Source organism: Bos indicus, chromosome 9 (assembly GCF_029378745.1).
Source record: "Bos indicus isolate NIAB-ARS_2022 breed Sahiwal x Tharparkar chromosome 9, NIAB-ARS_B.indTharparkar_mat_pri_1.0, whole genome shotgun sequence".
Lineage (NCBI taxonomy): Eukaryota > Metazoa > Chordata > Mammalia > Artiodactyla > Bovidae > Bos > Bos indicus.
Genome location: NC_091768.1, coordinates 18,900,971 through 18,921,354, shown reverse-complemented (window position 1 = coordinate 18,921,354; position 20,384 = coordinate 18,900,971). Strand labels below are relative to the sequence as shown.

Sequence of the window (20,384 nt, the reverse complement as noted above, 5' to 3'; positions counted from 1 at the left end):
TTTACCAACAGAGCTATGAAGGAAGCCCAAAGTTTTGCTGCTAAGTCACTTCAGTCGTGTCCGACTCTGTGCAGCCCCATAGATGGCAGCCCACCAGGCTCTCCGGTCCCTGGGATTCTCCAGGCAGGAACACTGGAGTGGGTTGCCATGTCCTTCTCCAATGCATGAAAGTGAAAAGTGAAAGTGAAGTAGCCCAGTCGTGTCCGACTCTTCACGACCCCATGGACTGCAGCCTACCAGGCTCCTCCGTCCATGGGATTTTCCAGGCAAGAGCACTGGAGTGGGTTGTCATTGCTAGTATATAAATAAACATGCCTTCAGTAGGTTAGTACAGAAATATATATACGATAATTAAATCACAGTTTATTAGAATAGAGAAGGGTTAGTTAGTGGAAAGATTGGAACAAATAGTTGATTATTTAGGGGAGAAACAATATCTTTAGAGACTCACCTAGTAACATCTACCAAAACTCTGAATATGTTAAGGAGTTAAGTGAGAAATTTAAACCACAAAAACATAGAAGAAAATTTAAGTAGATATTTATTATACTGTTGGCTGGTAGAAGAACCATTCTAAAGCACTATACCAAGTTACAAAAGAAAAGAAAAATATTGATAAAATTGGCTGTGTAAATGTGTGAAATTATGAGATGTCAAAGAATAGCCAGGTATGAAAAGCAAGTATATTGTGGAAAATGTTTCTGGATGAATGACTTGAGAAGTTGAAGTTGAGAGTACCTTGCTTAAAATCTCCACAGTATCATGTTTAAATACAAGTCCATCAAACTTAAAGCCTAGTTTTTATTTCATTAAGGAATATGGATGGCATAGCTATTAAAATTCTGTTTATGAGGGAAATCTCTGCAAAATTTTGTGTAATTGCTTTAGGTGGTAGAATTATGTAAAGACAGTATTCTTATTTTCTACGTTAAGTATGCATTCGTATTATGATTAAAGAAATAAATTAATTCTTAAAAGATACCTTGGTGTGAACTACAAAGAAATGACTTGTGGGGAAATTTTATTTACCAAGGATGTATGCACAGAAGTAATAGTTAAGACCCTACTGGCTAGATATATACAGAGTTATACCTGTTAATAACTTTAAGAAATTGTGGGTCTTTTGTTTATTTTGTTTAGTAACTAGTTCTAAATTGTGCACAAAGACTTTGTTTCAAAGGCTGTTATGAATGATTTGCTGCTACAAATGACACTTACAACTTTTTGCTCCTTTTCTTTCTCCATAGATCATACAAATGAATAGCAGTGATTTCTGGAAATTTTATTTCACTTTACTTGTCCATTCACTCAGAATGGTTGAATAAATATGTTTACCTATCCCTTTGCTTCCAAATTAAGTAAATTTAGCAGGGCAGTTGAAAGGAAGAATGGTATGGAATCTTTGAATCTGTAATCTGTCCAATAAGGAAATGCATTTTTGTTTTATTCCTAAACCTAATTGTTTTTTGTTGTGTAGTTAATTTATTAAGTCCACCAAATGCATAGCTTCTACTAAGTGCCAGCCACCACGGTCAGCGTTTAGACTAATCAAAGAACAAAACAGACAAAAAAAATTGTGCCTGTGTGGAGTTTATTATATTGTAGTAGGGGGAGATAGAAAATAAACAGTAAACATAAATAGCAAATAAAAGGTGATGATGGAAAAAGAGCAGATACTAAGCTCCATAGGGGCATCAGGAGTTAGCAGTGGTGGTAGGGGATGGGTTGTAATTTTCACTAGGCTGATCAAGTTAGGCTTCATTGAGAAGGTGACAGACTTTTGAGGAAAGATATGAAGAAGGAAGCCTGGGAATTAGCCACGTGGGGCGAGAGTGTTCTGGCCAGAGGGAATAGCGGGTGTAAAGACCCCAAGTTAGGAGCTTTACCTGATGTGTTGGAAGAATGGGGGTGATTAGAATGGTTGGAATAGACCAGTCAAGGGCTCAGATAATGGACACAAGATTGTGCAGTCTTGGTAGGCTGATGTATGATGAACTTGGTGTTTATTGTGAATCAAATGAACACTGCAGTTTTGAACACAGGAGTGGTACTATAGGGCAACTGGTTAGGTTGCTTTTAAAATTAAAAAATTTTACTTTAAAAGTAAAATTCACTTTTTACTAGAGGAGGTGGCATTTAAACTGGCCCTGAAGGATAAGAAAGAATTTGCCAAGTGAAGAAGATAGAAATTTGCTTTGGCAGGCTTAATTTAAGAACATTTCCCATCACCATACTTGGGAACATAAATGTACTTTTAAACAAAAGTCATATATGTTACTTGATATAAGGTTAAAACTATAATAATGTCATATAAAGAACTTATTCCTTTGTGACCTCTTATATCTGCTTAACCATGCTCATTTTAAAAATTGATGTTCTGGTTTAATAAAATTTAAGGAGTTCCTATAATCCAAGAGACATTTCCTTTTTCCTCAAAAATCCAATTACTGTTAACAATTTCTTGAGAAAGTGAATGATTGCCATTTGCTTTTCTGCCATAAAACTGTAAATTTAATTGAACCATCTTGTGTTTCTTCTTATTAACTAAGATTCACTTATATACTTTTTTATTTAAAAGGCACTACACTCAGTTGCAGGAAATATGAATAAGGCAAAATTTCTGTCCTTAAGATACTTAAGATCTGGTAGGAGAGACAAGATGTTACGCAAATTGTGTAGTAAAAGAATATGTGAGTTCATTCAACGGGAATCCTACCACATCTTCTCTGCCTAATTGACCTAATTGACCTGGTCAGACCTTCTTCAAATCCAACCTCCTCAGTTGAACTTCAACTACTGAAGCATACCTGTATTTTTTCTCTAACCCCCCGTGTCAAGTTTGAACCACCAGCTTATTACCTAGGAACTCTACATCCTGTTTTCCCTGTATGTCATATCTTTTAGTTCTGTTGTACAAGTGTGTAAATTGGTTGACAGCAAGGACTCTGTTTGGTACCCTTTCCCTTAGGATGCTGATGTAGTATCATTAAAAATACTCAGTAGTTAATTGGCAGCCAAGCATAACATAGGGTGGTATGGAGTACAGTATTTGACTTAATGTTTCTAAAAAGGTTTTCTTGAAATGTTGACTGTAAGGTAGCTTTTTGAAAGGGATGTTCTTTTTCTCAGTTGACGCTTAAAGTGAAAATAAAGGTTTAATCCCAGTTTAGGTAGAGATTCAGTAAAAACTGTTTAAGAGAGTAGTAACATTTTCTCTTAAGGGAATTAGTTTTTGCTTTATCAACTCTGAAGTATAGTCTTCATTAAAAATCCATCTTAAAACATTCTGACCTATATAAAAGTGCCTTATCATAATTAAAATACTAGTTTTGGTATCGTAGTTACCTCCAAAGACCATATTTTTGTACCTGAACAGTGATAGAGATTTTAAGAAAATTTGACATTTTGAGTTTGTAAATTTGGGGTGGAGAGAATTAAACTGTATTGGTAACACAGTACGGTCAACATCTGTGCTCTATGTCATCACTTAATTTTCTATAAAACAGACAATAAGTGAGATGTTATTGATCCTTAGTGTTTGGATAAGATCATTTGAGTTCTCATTTGGCAGGATAGATGATGCCTGTGGTTTTGTGTGATCTTGACTCCAAATCAGTTGGAGCTAAAGTGCAGGTGGTCGTCTTTCACCAGGCCATTTCTGTGCATAAGGCAAAGTATATCAGGGTTTATTAGAAACTTACCAAATCCCTGTTACTGTATAACTAGTTTCAGCCTAAATATACTAATTAACAACTTTCAACAGTTTGTCTTAGGTAGCAGAGATGTTGAAATAGATTGTATCCTAGAGTGCTTGCTTCGGCAGCACATATACTAAAATTGGAACGATACAGAGAAGATTAGCATGGCCCCTGCGCAAGGATGACACGCAAATTCGTGAAGCATTCCATATTTTTACCTAGATGCCCATCAGCAAATGAATGGATAAGAAAGCTGTGGTACATATACACAATGGAGTATTACTCAGCCATTAAGAAGAATACATTTGAATCAGTTCTAATGAGGTGGATGAAACTGGAACCTATTATACAGAGTGAAGTAAGCCAAAAAGAAAAACACCAGTACAGTATACTAATGCATATATATGGAATTTAGAAAGATGGTAACAATAACCCTGTGTACGAGACAGCAAAAGAGACACTGATGTGTAGATCAGTCTTATGGACTCTGTGGGAGAGGGAGAGGGTGGGGAGATTTGGGAGAATGGCATTGAAACATGTATAATATCATGTGTGAAACGAGTCACCAGTCCAAGTTCGATGCAGGATACTGGATGCTTGGGGCTGGTGCACTGGGACGACCCAGAGGGAGGATATGGGGAGGGAGGAGGGGGGAGGGTTCAGGATGGGGAACACATGTATACCTGTGGTGGATTCATTTCGATATTTGGCAAAACTAATACAATATTGTAAAGTTTAAAAATAAAATTTAAAAAAAAAGATAGAAAAAAAATAAAAATAACTCATAAAAAATTGTCAAAGGAACAACAACAACAAAAAGATTGTATCCTAGAACTTGTCCTCTAACAGCAGGAGATGCACTCTTATCAGAATATAAAATAATTGATGTAGGAAAAGATCATGTAAGCACAATGGAATTATTCCTTAAATTATATTTTATTGCTTTAGAAACTGCAAAGTATTCTACCTTGTCGCCAGTCCCCAATGTTTTCTTTTTTTGCTTGTAAATGTAGTGTAAGCCAAACATTTATTGTATGTGAATAAGATAATATTCTGAGATTCTTTATGATGCACCTGAGAGATTTATATTTCATAAACTTTAGGGCATAATCGTAGGCTCTAAACCGGAGTTAAATATTGTTAATATCAATACTTTGTATATATTTAAATTGGGGGTTGGCGGCGGGGGCGGGGGACTAAATTTAAATGTGAGAAACTGCAGTGCTTATTATCCAAAGTAGATGGCAGTCACAGTCAGAAAAAAGAAAGCCTTGTATTAAAAGATAATCTACAGGTGAAAATGTGCCTGCAGACCAGTCAGCATGTATTTATTGAGCACCTTCTTTGTTTATAATTCTAATTCCATCGTAATTATTGGTATAGAAAACAAAGAACAGTAGTAAGTAAGATGGAAAGGAACATCTTCGGCCAAATTCAGCATATCAGGCTTTGGAGCAGGAGGTAAATTTCGTTCATATCTTGAAATGGGCGTTAAATGGGGGTTAAAATGGGCGAGGTGAAGAAAGAGGGCTAATAGGTTCTAGAAAAGGAATCATTGTACAGGTCTTCGGCAGGATTCCCAGCTTTTTTTTTAAATTTATTTATTTTTGGCTGTGCCGGGTCTTCATTACTACCCTCGGGCTTTCTCCAATTGCAGAGAACGGGGGGTTTCTCTGTTGGTGGTGCGTGGGCTTTTCATTGCTGTGGCTTCTCTGGCTGGGCTCTAGGCTCTGACTTCAGTAGTTGTGGCGCGAGGGCTTAGTTGCCTTGCTGCATGTGGAATCGTCCCAGGCCAGGGATCAAATCTGTGTCCCCTGCATTGGCAGGCGGATTCTTAACCACCAGACAACCAGGGAAGCCCTTAATTGTTATTATTATTAATGCAACAAGTTATTCCTCTGTCTTCATTTGTTGCAAAGTTTTTAGAAGTGTCATTCAGCGTGTCATATTTAGAGTGTTTAAGAATTGCTGTTTGTGGAAAAGAAAAAAGCACCGGATCCAGTTTCAACTGCTTTTATGAGAAAATCTATCTCATAGGAGACTTTTAAAGAAATAATGTCATACAGTCATTCTGGGTTTTAAAGAGCCTCTTTAGGTGGCTCAGAGGTTAAAGCGTCCGCCTGCAATGCGGGAGACCTGGGTTCGATCTCTGGGTGGGAAGATCCTCTGGAGAAGGAAATGGCAACCCACTCCAGTGTTCTTGCCCGGAGAATCCCATGGAGGAGCCTGGTGGGCTACAGTCCACGGGGTCGCAAAGAGTCAGACACGACTGAGCGACTTCACTTCACTTCACTTCACTTCAGACAGAGTAGAGAGTAAAGAAGCCTGAGTTTTAATTCTAGCATCATGCCTTACTTTGTGACTTTAGGCAGGTTATTTAACTAGATTTTCTTGTTTGTAAAGTGAAGATAATAGTGCTTTTGACTTATTTCAGGTAAAATAACGGGCTTTACTATTTTGAAGACTTTTAACTAGGAGTCATATGCATTAGAAAGCATCTTTATTTTTACCAATATATGAGAAATTGAAATACATGAATTCTTAAAAGAGGAAAATTAATTTCTGAATTATACTTATTTCCCCCTTTTCTTGGTAGCGGATACTTTGTTTTCAAGGAAGCTGAATGGAAAATACAGACTTGAGCGACTGGTTCCAACTGCAGTGTATCAGCACATGAAAATGCATAAAAGAATTCTTGGACACCTGTCGTCTGTGTACTGTGTAACTTTTGATCGAACTGGCAGACGGATATTTACTGTAAGTTTTTAAAGCATTATGTTAATTCATATATGAGATTACAAAAATGTTGCTTATAGTTGAACTTTGAAACAAAACCTTTGTTTTTCCTTTTAATTTGAAGAACTAGAAATTCACATAATACACCTGTCTGTAACAAAAGGTTGCTTAAAATTGGACTTCAAGTTTGAAATGTTTTTGAAAGACATGTTGTAACACAGTTACATTATTGTCCTCATGGATGAGTGTAATTCCCAGCATTATATCAGATAATGCAGTTGACATTTTGTAAAATGTCATACAATAGTTTTAATTCTAAACTTAAAGACATTTTATCCAAAGTGTATTAAGCACATTAGAGTCTGAGAAATGGCCCTTAAAGTGGTGATAGGGAAAAGTCTGAGCATATGTAAGCTTATTACCTTTTATCTTTAGAACCTCATCCTTCAGTATATCTGGCGTTCAAAGAATCTCTTTGGGTTTGTTACTGTTTTCTTTTAACTTGTTGAATGGAGAAAAGCAGAGCTTTTCAGGTTTTAAGTGAGAAAATTGCTTTTGGAAGTATTTCAATTTCTTTTTAGGTGCCTTAACTATTATATCCACTAAGGGTAATACTACACTACAGTGGTTGTACTTATAATTAAATATTACTTACGTGAAATACTGGGCTGAAGGTATGCACTTATTCACGGGGTTCCTATGGGAAATTGAAGTTAACATGGAAATTCCTATGTCTGTCTTTGAAGAGAGCAGCTGCGAATTTTATACAGTCACAACAATTATAGATTCCTCTTTTAAGTAGATATGCTTGTAAACTGAGATTTATTTATATCTACTTTCTCTCCTTTACCCATACACTCAGTCATCTGTAAAACAGCTAAATGGCAGGATGTGGGAAAGGATTTCCATACTTATTTTTTTCCTGGTTCTAGAATCCTCTTCAGGCATTTGCAGATCATTTCGTATATGTTAGTATTCTCCCTTTCATTTCCTCTTTTATGTCTGCTATTCTTTATGAAGCAGAATAAAAGTGAAATTTTCAAAATTTTCTGACAGGTTATTATCTTCAGAGTGAGGAACAGTTATCCCTATATTTGCTGAAGTCCTTGATATACTTGCAACAGTAACTTGCTCTCAAATGGTAATGGAAAATTATCTTTAGAGTTAGTTCAACATATTATTATTTAAATTTAGCTCTCAAAACATATAGTAAATTAGGCATTTCTAATGTTAGAAGGATTCTTTCAAAAATAATAATAAATAGAATGAATGAGAAAGAAGCATTACATTGTGTTTATATTTCATTTTGGCATTAAGTTATGCCATATACTGAAATTATAAAAAATATCTATAACTTCTTAATTTTTTGATGTCTTTGAAAGGAATTCTTTGAAAATGAGAGAGATGGTAGGCATTAATTTGTCATACTTTATGAAGCATTGTGTGTATATTGATTTGAATTAGACACATAATTTCTTATACTTTTTTGAGGGAAAAATCCAGTGAGTAATAATGCTGTTGCTATCTTACAGTAGTAGATTAGTAGGCATAGAGCTGGGAGAGTGTTCTGAACCTGGCTTTAGTGAACTACTACCCATGAGTCAAATCTAGCCCACTGCCTGGTTTTGTATATAAAGTTTTATTCAAACACAGATGCACTCAGTTTTTCACATTGTCTGGGTTGCTTTTGTACCACAACGTGGAGTTGGGTAGTTATGACAGACTGTATTGCCTACAAAGCCTAAGATAATTGTTATCTGGCCCTGTACAGGGGGGGGTGGAGAAAAACTGCAGCCCTTATTCTAAAAACTTAATTCCTAGTTTTAAGAGCATTTGATTTTGGGGGAACAAGAATGATACGTTAAGAAGAAACTGTTTTCTGATTGTTTTCCTTTAATTGAAGATACATAAATAAAGGGAAGAAAATTATCACTGTACTGTTTTATGTGGTCTTATCAAGAATCTAAAAATGCTGATGTTTTGTGTATGTGATATAATTTTCAAATTGTGCCAAACTTACAGTCTCGTTTGTAATTTTTTACTGGTGATTTGCAGTGACAAATTCCAAAATGTTACCTTGTGATAAATGCCAAAATATGAGATCATTGTTATTTAAAATTTCTTTGTATTTTTATCTTGTTATCACTTCAGGTGGAGTTAGAGAATATATGTGTTCACATTCTTTTATTCCCCTGGAAACACACTAGCCACTAACTAATGCTTTGAAATCCAGTCTTAAAAGCAAATAGGATAAGACTTCAGGATCGTAGGTTTTGACTGAACGATGAAAGATGCCTGTGAGGGGCCGCACACTCTTGTTACTTCCTAGAAGAACAATTCAGTAGTGGATGACTCAGTATTTTCTTCTTATGTATTTGGTATCTTAGACTTTGTACACTTGTCATTAACTTCTAGTGTTAGATGTATTTGAAAACTTTTTCCAAGGGACTAATTCCAATGGACTTTTGAGTGCTTTTGGGCAAGCACAACTAGAGGTGGTATAGTCCTGTGGTTCAGAGCATCAGCTTCAGCATCAGGGGACTCTCAGTTCAGCTCGCAGTGTTGCCATGCACTAGCAGTGCAGTTTACAAAGGCTGCCTCACCCTTTCACCTACAATGTTCTCAGCTCTTTAAAAAAGGCAGGGAAATAGATAATACTAGTAAAGTAGATAATAGTAGTATCAGTCCCACAGGGTTTTTTTGTGGGATTACATGAAATGGTGTATGTAATTAGTATAGAACAGGATACAAAGGGAGAAGCTGCTTTTAATTCTATAGATAGATTTAAATAAATTGTATCCATTTTATTTTCTTACCTAAAATCTTTCTTTTTAATAAATGCTATACAAGATTGAAACTGAAATCATTGTGATTGATAAGTGAAATTCTGTGTTAGGAAAATTATCCAGTATTTTGTACTAGAATATTTTAATAATGGACGTTTCCCAGTAGAATAATGAGAAGAGCCCAGGGAGGGAGACCGTGTAATCGCCAAGTCTGACTGTTCCCTAATTCTCTTAGTTTTCTAAATCTGTTTACTTGGTTTCAGAATCATTGTGTCAAATAATATTTACTAAAGAAAAACAGAGTTAATTCTCTCAAGAGTAAGCCATTCACTCCTAAATGTATGTTGAGGACCACGTAAAAAGATTTCGTTTCTCAAAAACATAAAGTATATCTCTCCAAATTAAGGCAAAAGAGCATAAAATAATTTCCATACTCAATAATTTGTAATAAATACTATGAGTTTATTCACTCCCTTAATGAACTTTGGTCTTTTAGGTGGTGTACACTTTTCTAAACACTTAGAATATTGAAATGGCAGCTACAGTTACTGATGAGAGTTCATAGATGATCAACAACACAGTGTTGATGTGATGTGATGAGAGGCTTGATAGAGGCAGCACAAAATGCTGAGGTATCCTAGGAGAGAGGTACCTAATTCAGGGGGTGGTAGGAGATGGTAAGGGGAACTTCCTTGAGAAGTGACACTTTGAACTGAGCCAAGCTGGATATTCCACAGTTTAAGGAAAGGCATTTACAATCATTGGAAGAATATAACATACAATTGTGTATTACTTGACATGGCGAAAAATACATATAGACCACTGTTAAGCAAGAGTTAGAGATATTATTGGAGGACAAAGTCAAGATTCTTTTGTGACATTTGAAGGGGGTTCTTCCCTGAAGGCATGGAACAAAAATGATGGCTTTAGAGGAGTGAGTAGAATTTCTCTTTTTAATGTTCTGTTGAGCATTTTGTAGCTGCTACTGCTGCTGCTAAGTCGCTTCAGTCGTGTCCGACTCTGTGCGACCCCATAGACAGCAGCCCACCAGGCTCCGCCATCCCTGGGATTTTCCAGGCAAGAACACTGGAGTGGGTTGCCATTTCCTTCTCCAATGCATGAAAGTGGAAAGTGAAAGTGAAGTTGCTCAGTCGTGTCTGACTCTTAGTGACCCCATGGACTGAAGCCTACCAGGCTCCTCTGTCCATGGGATTTTCCAGGCAAGAGTAGTGTGGGGTGCCATTGCCTTCTCTGGCATTTTGTAGAGGATGAATTAAAGCTAAGTCGATATCCAGAGGTATTGGTAAAAAGGTTTTAGGAGTGATCCATGAGAGTCACAGTGGGAGTAGGGATGGAATTAATAGGTTAAAAATAGAACTAGGGTTTAAGAGGTTTATTTGCATGTGGGGAGGAATTGAGAGGCAATATGAAGTGACATGTGTTTTAACTTGTGCAGCTGGTTAGAAAGCCATGTTATTTACTGTGGTAGGGATTTAAGTGGAGAAGTTCGTGAAGATTGGGACGTGTTGAATTTGAGATCCACACATAGATTGCCAAGTAGAAATGCTCAGCAGGCAGTGGGAGTGCAGGAGAGATCTAGGCTAGAAGATTCAAGTTGGGAATCATTGAATATGGAAGTTGATCATTTTACCTCATGTATGTAATGTAAGAAGTCTGAGTCTTCAACTTTAAAGCAAACTAAACAAGAAGAGGAGTCAGTAATTAAAACTGAGAAAGAGTTGCCTTAGAGGCCACAGGAGAAAAAAAGATGTGGTGTCTTAAAAGCCAGAGGATTTGTATTTTACTAAAGATAGAAACCTAAAGTAAAATTAGAACTGAAAGGCATCTTTTGGATTTGGCAAGGCTATTAGTGACCTTAAGGAAAAAATCTTTATTTTAAGTTTTAGGGAAAGGAGTGAGATTGTAGTGCATTAAGGAAAGATTGGGAATTGAAAATTTAAAGAGACAGTATAGAGTAGTCTTTCAAAAAGCTTGACAGTAACAGGCTGTTTTCTGAATGTGGGGTACTCCCCTGGACATACTGTATGGTCCTCTGTTGCAGTGAATTTGTTTAGGGGTCGGTCTCTATTAAGCTGTGAACTTCCTGACAACAAATCCTTTTTCTCAAACCTTTTTAGATCTGTAGTGCATTGTATCTGGTGTATACAGTAGGCATATGACAAAAAAGAAAGATGAATGAATGAGCCAGGCAGTTAGAGATCCAGAAGTGAATAATGTCCTTTCTTGTAAGAAACTTTTGTTAAGGAAGATACATGTATAAAAATGTCCATAAGATGAATTCTGTCCTCCTACGGTGCTTCATTTACAATAGTCTTTCCTGTGTTTCAAACTTGCAAAGCCCATTTATGGCTTAAAGACTTTGTACTATCTATTCCCTTTGCCTGGAATCATCTTCTCCGAAATATTGTTGTGGCTTATTCCTTTTTTTAGCAGCTCTGGTCAAACACTGCATAGACTTCGCTGTCTGCCTTCCCTCCCCATACTGTATCATTGTCTGTCACGTTACCTTACTGTGTTTTTCTTATAATATCTATCACTGTCTGAAATTCTTAATTTTTAAAATTAGCTTTAATTGTATTTTCTTATTAAAGAAGTTCCATGAGGACGGGTAGGACCTTGACTGAATTATTTATGACCACTGACTAAAGTAGGCATCCTTGAGTCTATACTGATGTAAATTTGTAAATAAGTGAGAAAAAGGGAAACTGCTTATTTACGGTAGAATGCCAACTGATAGTTACAGAAAGCATGCTGGTTTGGCAGCTATCATAGTGGTCATCGATGGAGGGTAGATTGGTTGATACTGGTTTGAAGATCTTGGCGTAATCTAGCGTATGTTCCCACAAGATACTAATTTAATAGAAAGGGGGAAATTGGAACTTTCTAGGGGGGAAATACGGGAAACATTTCACATGACAAAGTTACTAACTTCAGTAGTGGTGGGATGGGGGTTGACATTGCATATCCTCTGAAGTGGTACATGGAGGAAAACACAGCATCTTGTCTGTGGGGTTCCTACCAAGACAGTATGATCTGACAGAATATAAAGTCTGTGTTTTTAATAAACTTCTGAGGACATGAAACATAGAGAAAGCCTCAGGAAATACTCCAGATTGAAGAGATTGAAGTGACGATATAACACGTATTGCTATATGGGCTGCTGCTGCTGCTGCTAAGTCACGTCAGTTGTGTCCGACTCTATGCGACCCCATAGACGGCAGCCCACCAGGCTCCCCCATCCCTGGGATTCTCCAGGCAAGAACACTAGAGTGGGTTGCCATTTCCTTCTTCGATGCATGATAGTGAAAAGTCAAAGTGAAGTCGCTCAGTCGTGTCTGACTCTTAGCAACCTCATGGACTGCAGCCCACCAGGCTCCCTGGGTTTTTCCAGGCAAGAGTACTGGAGTGGGGTGCCATTGCCTTCTCTGCTATATGGGACCCTAGGCCAAAAAAGAAAAGGGAACAATGTCAGGATAGTTGACAAAATTTGAATGGGGCCTGTGGATTGGATGGCATTTTTATCAGTATTAATTTCCCCAGTGTATGGAGATGTATGTCCTTGTTTTAGAGGAATGCACACTGGGATATTTAGAAGTGATTGGGCATCAAGTCTGTAGGTGTATTATATGGAGAGAAAGAAAAGAAAGGCAGTGATGGAGCAAATGCAGTGAATTGTTAATAGTTGATGTGTCTGGGTGATAGAAGACATTGGTACTGATCTTGAAACTCCCATAAGTTTGAAATGCAAAATTGCTTTTTCAAAGTACATGGGAGGTAGTGTAAGGATGATACTATATATTTAGTAAGTTTGGTAATAATGGAAAGGAGAGCTAGAATATGGTAATTTATAAGAAGATAAATTTTTGAAAACTGGGTCGGGGTAAGGAACTAGAAGAGCAGATACAAGAGGAGATAACTGATGTGCAGTGGTCTTTCTGGAGGATAGATAAGTGAATAAATAGATTAAGAGCAGTTTATGTGGACGGTTTAGAAAGATAATTAGGTTTACAATGAACAGATTCTGTTTTTCAAAGTGAAGTATTTTACATGGTGAAGAGTGTTGGTTGGGGAATGGGACTGAGTTCCCTGGAGATGAATGATAAAACCTGGTAATAGGGAAAGTGTGATGAATAGGGGCCAAAAAGGGTTGCTGATTAGCCTTAGCCATCCAAATAAACAGGAGCTGTGAATTTGCAGTGCTGCAGAATTAGTGTGCTTGTCTTCTTTTCCATAATGGTACTTGGCATCTGGGAGCAGGATGAGAGCAAATGATGATTATGTTGATAAAAGGTTAGTCAGTGGTGGTTTAGATAGACAAGGATAGACAAGGAGTAAGACAATTCAGCCTGTGTTGAGATGATTGACTCCAACGTTTAGGGTAATTTGTAAGGGAAATGAAATATAGGTCTGATAGATTGGTAAGAAAATCAGTGGCCTCTTCTAGAAAATACATTGAACTAAATTTAAAGTATAAGCAGTTTTTAGCTGCCCAAATAAATGAATTGTTATTCAGATAAATAAAGACTACTAAGGGCTTCCCTGGTGGTTCAGATGGTAAAGAATCCACCTGCAATGTGGGCGATCTGGGTTTGATCCCTGGGTTGGGAAGATATCCTGAAGGAGGGCATGGCAACCCATTCCAGTGTCTTTGCCTGGAGAATCCCTATGAACGGAGGAACCTCGTGGGCTACAGTGTGTGGGGTTGCAAAGAGTTGGATACAACTGAGCGACTAAGCAGACAAATAAGGCTACTTTTTCTCTTGAAAACAAAATGACATTATAGTATGCATAACCATATACATGATGTTTTTAACATTTAATTCTGTTTGTTCTGATGACATCAGGAGGTGAAATCTGACTCATAAGCCATGTAGCAGTAGCAAGAGAAATTAGAATTCTCTTTGTTGATTCTGCCAAGGACTCCCAGATTCTCCAAGATACTCTAAGTTTAATAATCACCTGATTTCTTTTATCTTCATGCCAGAGCAGTAATCGTTGGTTGGTATGTTCAATTGATGCTTCTCTTTTAGCAGGGAAAAATTTACAGGTCTGCTTTTTAACTCTAAGGTGGTATGACCACAATTAACCTTTTTCTGTACTGTTGCCCAAGTGTGTGTGGTTTTCTCCTTGCAGAAGTCAACAATTCTTTGTCATTTACTGTTCCATGTTGTAAAGTACTTTTCTTCATCATTAAATAGTTCATATAGTAGTTAACAGCTAATCTTACAGGTTTCAGTTTAAATAAATGTTTACATATATACTTAAATAGTTTAATTAAGCCCTTTAAAACTTGTCTTCCAGAAACTTGAAAGTTGACTTCAGATTCTGCTTTAGTTTTTACATAGAATATAGATGATTGAAGACCCTGTATCTGAGTTGTTTCGTAAAGCTTTCATGTCAGTAGGTGGGACATTTTTTTGTAGATTTTAAGATGAATTTTAATACCCAAGTGCTCAACAAAGTAGAAAGCCATGTCACAGATCTGTGGAATTTTTCTTGATGAGAATACAAAAGCAAATGTATATACATATTGCTTTTGTATATACATATTTAATTCCTGGGCTTTAAATATGGAGAATGTCAGCGTTCATTTTTATTTGCGGAGAATGTCAGTGTTCATTTTTACTTATCTGAAATTTGCCTCTCACACTTTTTATTTTGATGAAACTTTGTAGTTTCTAAAAGGGATTCACAAAATAGGGACTTCTTTGGGATAGACTAAGAAGGAAAGGGCGGGTAGGTGATTACCTGCTGTGTAAGAGATCCAGTTAAATTCTAGAAGGAAAGGTCATTGGTGCCATTTCCATAGTCCGCTTAAAAATATTAAAGAAATAACAGTGATTCCAGAGTAAATGTCTGATTCAGTTTCCTTCCTTTGCCCTAAGCTACAGAGCATGTTGATCGTTTTTAAAGGCACTTGGCTTTATTACTGTGGCTATGGAAAAAGAAAATTTATAGGGTACTTTAAATTCATAAGTTTAAGTTCCACCCTTTATCAAGTCTTTTTACAAGTGATAATCTGCACTGTTGTTTTTTCAGGATAGAGAAAAGTTACTTTTTCAGCTTTCTTGGCATTATCTTTTCATTGACAGGATATCTTGACATGTAAGAGAAAACTGTAAATTTGATATAGCTCATTTGGGGATTTATGTAAGCTAAAGCTACATGTTCTTTTTGATATCTTTATACTCAGTACACAGATAATTGATAAACATGTCATTTATCTATATATCTATATATCATGGTAATTATGACAATTTTACATTATTGAAAAGTGAAACTAATGATCCAGTGCTACCTTTTATATTTGTTTGGCATTAACCACTAGCATAATAATTTGATTTAAAAATGAATTCCAAAAAAAGCATCTTCAGTTTTCACCCGCTTATATATTTCTTAACACTTGCGGTTAAAATATTAGAGTAACCATGTCTTGGCAAAACTCTATTAGCCATTGCCCTGCTTCATTCTGTACTCCAAGGCCAAATTTGCCTGTTACTCCAGGTATTTCCTGACTTCGTACTTTTCCATTCCAGTCCTCGATAAAGAAAAGGACATCTTTTTTGGATGTTAGTTCTAGAAGGTCTTGTAGGTCTTCATAGAACCATTCAACTTCAGTTTCTTCAGCATTACTGGTAGGGTCATAGACTTGGATTACTGCAATATTGAATGGTTTGCCTTGGAAATGAACAGAGATCATTCTGTCGTTTTTGAATGTTGGTACTTTTGATATTGTCCCAGAGGTCTCTGAGACTATCCTCAGTTCTTTTCATTCTTTTTTATTCTGCTCTTCAGAAGTTTATATTTCCACCATTTTATCTTCCAGCTCACTGGTGTGTTCTTCTGCTTCAGATATTCTGCTATTGATTCCTTCTAGAGTATTTCTAATTTTAGTAATTGTGTTGTTTGTGTGTGTATGTTTATTCTTTAATTCTCCTAGGTCTTTGTTAATTGATTCTTGCATTTTCTTCATTATGTTTTCAAGGTTTTTGATCATTTTTACTATCATTCTGAATTCTTTTTTATTTATTTATTTATTTATTTTTTTCTGAATTCTTTTTTAGGTAGTTCCTATATCCTCTTCATTTATTTGGACTTCTGTGTTTCTAATTTGTTCCTTCATTTGTGTAGTCTTTCTCTGCCTTTTCATTATTAATTTTTTTTAACTTATTGTGTTTGAGATTTCCTTTTCCCAGGCTTTAAATTGTTTCTTCCTTTTGGTTTCTGCCCTCCTAAGGTTGGTCCTGTGGTTTGTGTAAGCTTGTAGAGGGTGAGATTTGTGCTGAGTTTGTTTTTTGTTTGTTTGCTTGTGTGTTTGTTTTTCCTGTAATGGGCAAGGCTGAGAGAGGTGGTTATCCTGTCTGCTGATGATTAGGTTTGTATTTTTGTTTTGTTTGTTGTTTAGGCGAGTCGTCAGGCACAGGGTGCTACTGGCGATTGAGTGATTCCAGGTGTTGTAACCAGGTGGTTTCCTTTGTGTGAGTTCTAACTAGTTGATAGTCCCTATGGTTAGTTCTCTGGTAGTCTAGGGTCTTGGAATTCAGTGCTCCCACTCCAAAAGCTCAGGGCTTGATCTCAAACCAGATTTTTAGTCCCAACACCGGCAACTTCCCATAAATCTGCTCTGAAATTATATCCTATTCGCTGAGCCTCTGCTGGCTGAAGGCCAGTGCAACATTCCTGTTTTTTTAGGAGTACAGATAACCTTTGCTGTGGCAGAGCACCTAGGAATGGCATGGGAAGGAGTGTCACGTGGACCAAGACCTGACCTTTGCCGGGGCTTTCACAGCAGGCCCTGGGGCCTGGACTCTGCTGGTTCAGAAGTGGCTCATTTTAATACGCTCTGACCTAAAGTTACATCTGGTTTCTGGAAAGGGAACAAAAATACTGCATTTGAAAATAGCAGCTAAGCCCTCCCTTAATCTCGGCCCAATCCTAACTTTTTTAAAAAGAATATAGTTAACTTAGTTTTATTTGTGTTTGGCCTTTCCATTTCTTCACTGGGTACATTTTGCATCAGGTTCCTATTTTCCATCTTTGTTCTCACATATCAGTTCTTTAAAAAAATATTTTCATTTATTTGGCTCTGCCAGGTCTTAATTGTAGCATGCAGGATCTTATAGTTGTGTCATGTGAACTCTTAGTTGTGGTCTGTGGGATCTAGTTCCCTGCTGCTGCTAAGTCACTTCAGTCGTGTTCGACTCTGTGCGACCCCATAGACGGCAGCCCACCAGGCTCTCCCATCCCTGGGATTCTCCAGGCAAGAACACTGGAGTGGGTTGCCATTTCCTTCTCCAATGCATGAAAGGAAAAGTGAAAGTGAAGTCACTCAGTTGTGTCCGACTCTTCACGACCCCATGGACTGCAGCCCACCAGGCTCCTCCATCCATGTTATTTTTCAGGAGAGGGTACTGGAGTGGGGTGCAATTGCCTTCTTCTCCTGCAATGGGAGTGCAGAGTCTTAGCCACTGGCTACCAGGAAAGTCCCTCTCATATACCAATTCTTAAAGGAGCATTTCCTATGCTATAATACTTAGTACGGTGGTCACCCTTATATGGTATTAGTTTAAAATTAAATATGAGAAATTTCCCATTTGCTAAAGAAGAAAGATAAAATGTGTCTATGTACCAATTTAGACGTGTTTAAAGTTTTTTTTAGTCTTGAAATAATTATAGACTCACACGAAGTTGCAAACATAGTACAGAATCCCATGTAGCCTTTCATGTACCTTCCTTCAGCTGTCCCCACTGGTGACATATTACATAGCTGGAGTACAGTATCAAACTAGGAAATAGACATTGTTGCAGCATTGTTAACAAGGCTACAGATCATCCGTTCTCAACATTTGTACACGTGTGTGTGTGTGCATGCATAGTTCTATTCAAATTTATTCCATGTGTAGGTTCATGTAACTGCCATCACAACCAAGATGCAGAACCGTTCCATCCCCACCAAGTAACTCCCTTGTGCTACTTTTTATATTTGCATGCCCGGCAACTGCCAATCTGCTCTGCATCTCTCTAGTTTTATCATGTTGAGAATATTATGTAAATGAAAGCACATAGTATGTAACTTTTTAAGAGTGGCTTTTTTCATTAAGCATAATACCCTTTAAATACATTTAAGGTATTGCATTTCTAGTTGGTACCTTTTTTATTGTGGAGGAGTATTCCATTGTATGGATGGACCAGAGTTTATTTAATCATTATTATTCCATTCTCTCCATTTTGAACTTACATTTGTTAGGTTTTGAAGTGCTGATTTTCTATTGTATCTTCTACACCTAAAGAAACTGATACAATTCAGTGCATTGAAATGAAATTCCAACAGATCAGATTTTACATGTGAGAATTTACATTTCAGAATATTCTCAGCTGTGGATAGTAATCTTTGTAGTATGATTTGGGTTTGCTTTACGTATCTTTGAATCACAGAATGGATGGTATTTTCAATTATGACCCATTATTCTAAAATCTCTACTTGCCATCATAGATTCATCACTTTCCATCTGCTTTTTTCCTATGTACTCATAAACCTATCCTGTATTTGTGGGATGATAGCAATTTTTTAACATCAGGTTCTTTGTCCAACCATCATTATTATAATAATATTTTAAATAACTTAAATTTCCATTATTACTATATGGAAATCATACTCCTTATAGAAGTTTTCAGTGGACAAAGAGAAGAAAATTGAAAAACCACCTGAAACCCTGCCACACAGGAATATTTAATATTTTAATATTAAATATTGGGATTCCCTGGTGGCTCAGATGGTAAAGCGTCTGCCTGCAATGCAGGAGACCCGGGTTTGATCCCTAGGTCAGGAAGATCCCCTGGAGAAGGAAATGGCAATCCACTCCAGTACTCTTGCCTGGAAAATTCCATGGACGGAGCCTGGTGGGCTACAGTCCATAGGATCGCAAAGAGTCAGACACTACTCAGTGACTTTACTCACTTTTATGTCTTGTCTGCTTAAAATTCTTCATTAACTTCCCTTGCCAGGTTAAATTCATACTCCTTAACAGGCATTTAAAATTCTACCCTCTATGACCTTCCTCAGATAAAACCTTTGCAGCTTAATTTTTGTTTTTAATTTCCCACTTATACTTCATAGTCCCAGCTTTTCCCACTACCTTGCCAATCCTCAGTCCTAGCAGCAGTATCTATGTATTACTGAAAATAAGTGAATACTTCTCTTTCCCCTGGGCATTAGAACTTTGTTTAAAAACCTTGTCAGTTCAGGTTTTTTTATGAAATCATGTTGTCTAATTTTAGCTGAAAGTTCACTGTTGCTTCCAGGATTTTTCCCTTATTGCTTATAAGATTCTACCACATTTTAAAACTTTTCTCACTTTTTTTGGTTCCTTCTTTTGTTTCCCTCTTCTCCACTTTTGGGAAATAACCCTCAGATGTTTGGCTTGGTGCTGAGGTTAGAATCATCAAATTTCTTTGCTGCTTGCTTTACAGTTGCCACGTCCGCCATAACTCTTCCTCCTCCATGAGGCCTCAGAGCCCATGTGTCCTTCCTGCCGAGGCCGACGCCTGCGCCTGTGTTTTCCAACTCTTTCTTTTCTTTCTCCATTTAAGTGACGTTACTTTTGCTTTCATGTCTGTAACTCTTTTAACGTTTTGATTGAAAGACTGTAATGTTCTATTCTTTGGTTTATTATAGACTTTACTAACATTTGACATATGCTTCTGTAAAGAATGATCATCTGTTCAAGTTCTTCTTTACAGTTTGGTCTTTTTGGTCTTTTATAAGGAATAGTTTTATCAGTCCTCACGTGCAACTTAAACACATTTATGGTGCTTTTAAGAATATTTTCCTGGTAAATTTGATTTTTCTCCTTGTCTACACTGCTTTTCAAGCAATTATGTGTACTTGTGTTTCTGATGGTCTTCCCTTGTGGCTCAGCTGGTAAAGAATCCACCTGCAACGTGGGAGACCTGGGTTCAATCCCTGTGTTTCTGATAGTCATTTTAAAAGAACTTAGTTGAATTTGTCAGATCATATTTAGTTTCATATTCACATAAAAATAGATGATCACAAATAATGATTCATGAGATAGAAATTGCCTGAGGATGCTTTCAGATTTTGTTTGAAATTCTGCCAGGAGTTCTGGGGATCGGGGATGAGGGT

At 36.9% G+C, this 20,384-nt stretch overlaps 1 protein-coding gene and 1 non-coding gene across 6 annotated transcripts in view; both read left to right on the top strand.

Moving 5' to 3' along the window:
• The window catches only part of PHIP (pleckstrin homology domain interacting protein), a 128,497-nt gene that overhangs the window by 31,081 nt on the left and 77,032 nt on the right, over positions 1-20,384 (top strand). For all 5 annotated transcript variants that reach the window (XM_070795765.1, XM_070795767.1, XM_070795766.1 and 2 more), the window contains exon 7: positions 6,295-6,455. In XM_070795765.1, coding sequence (XP_070651866.1) covers positions 6,295-6,455 — 161 coding nt within the window. The remainder of the gene's footprint in view (positions 1-6,294; positions 6,456-20,384) is intronic.
• LOC139185039 (U6 spliceosomal RNA) lies at positions 3,808-3,914 on the top strand. The gene has a single exon (XR_011568624.1). It is a non-coding gene; the product is annotated as a U6 spliceosomal RNA (small nuclear RNA).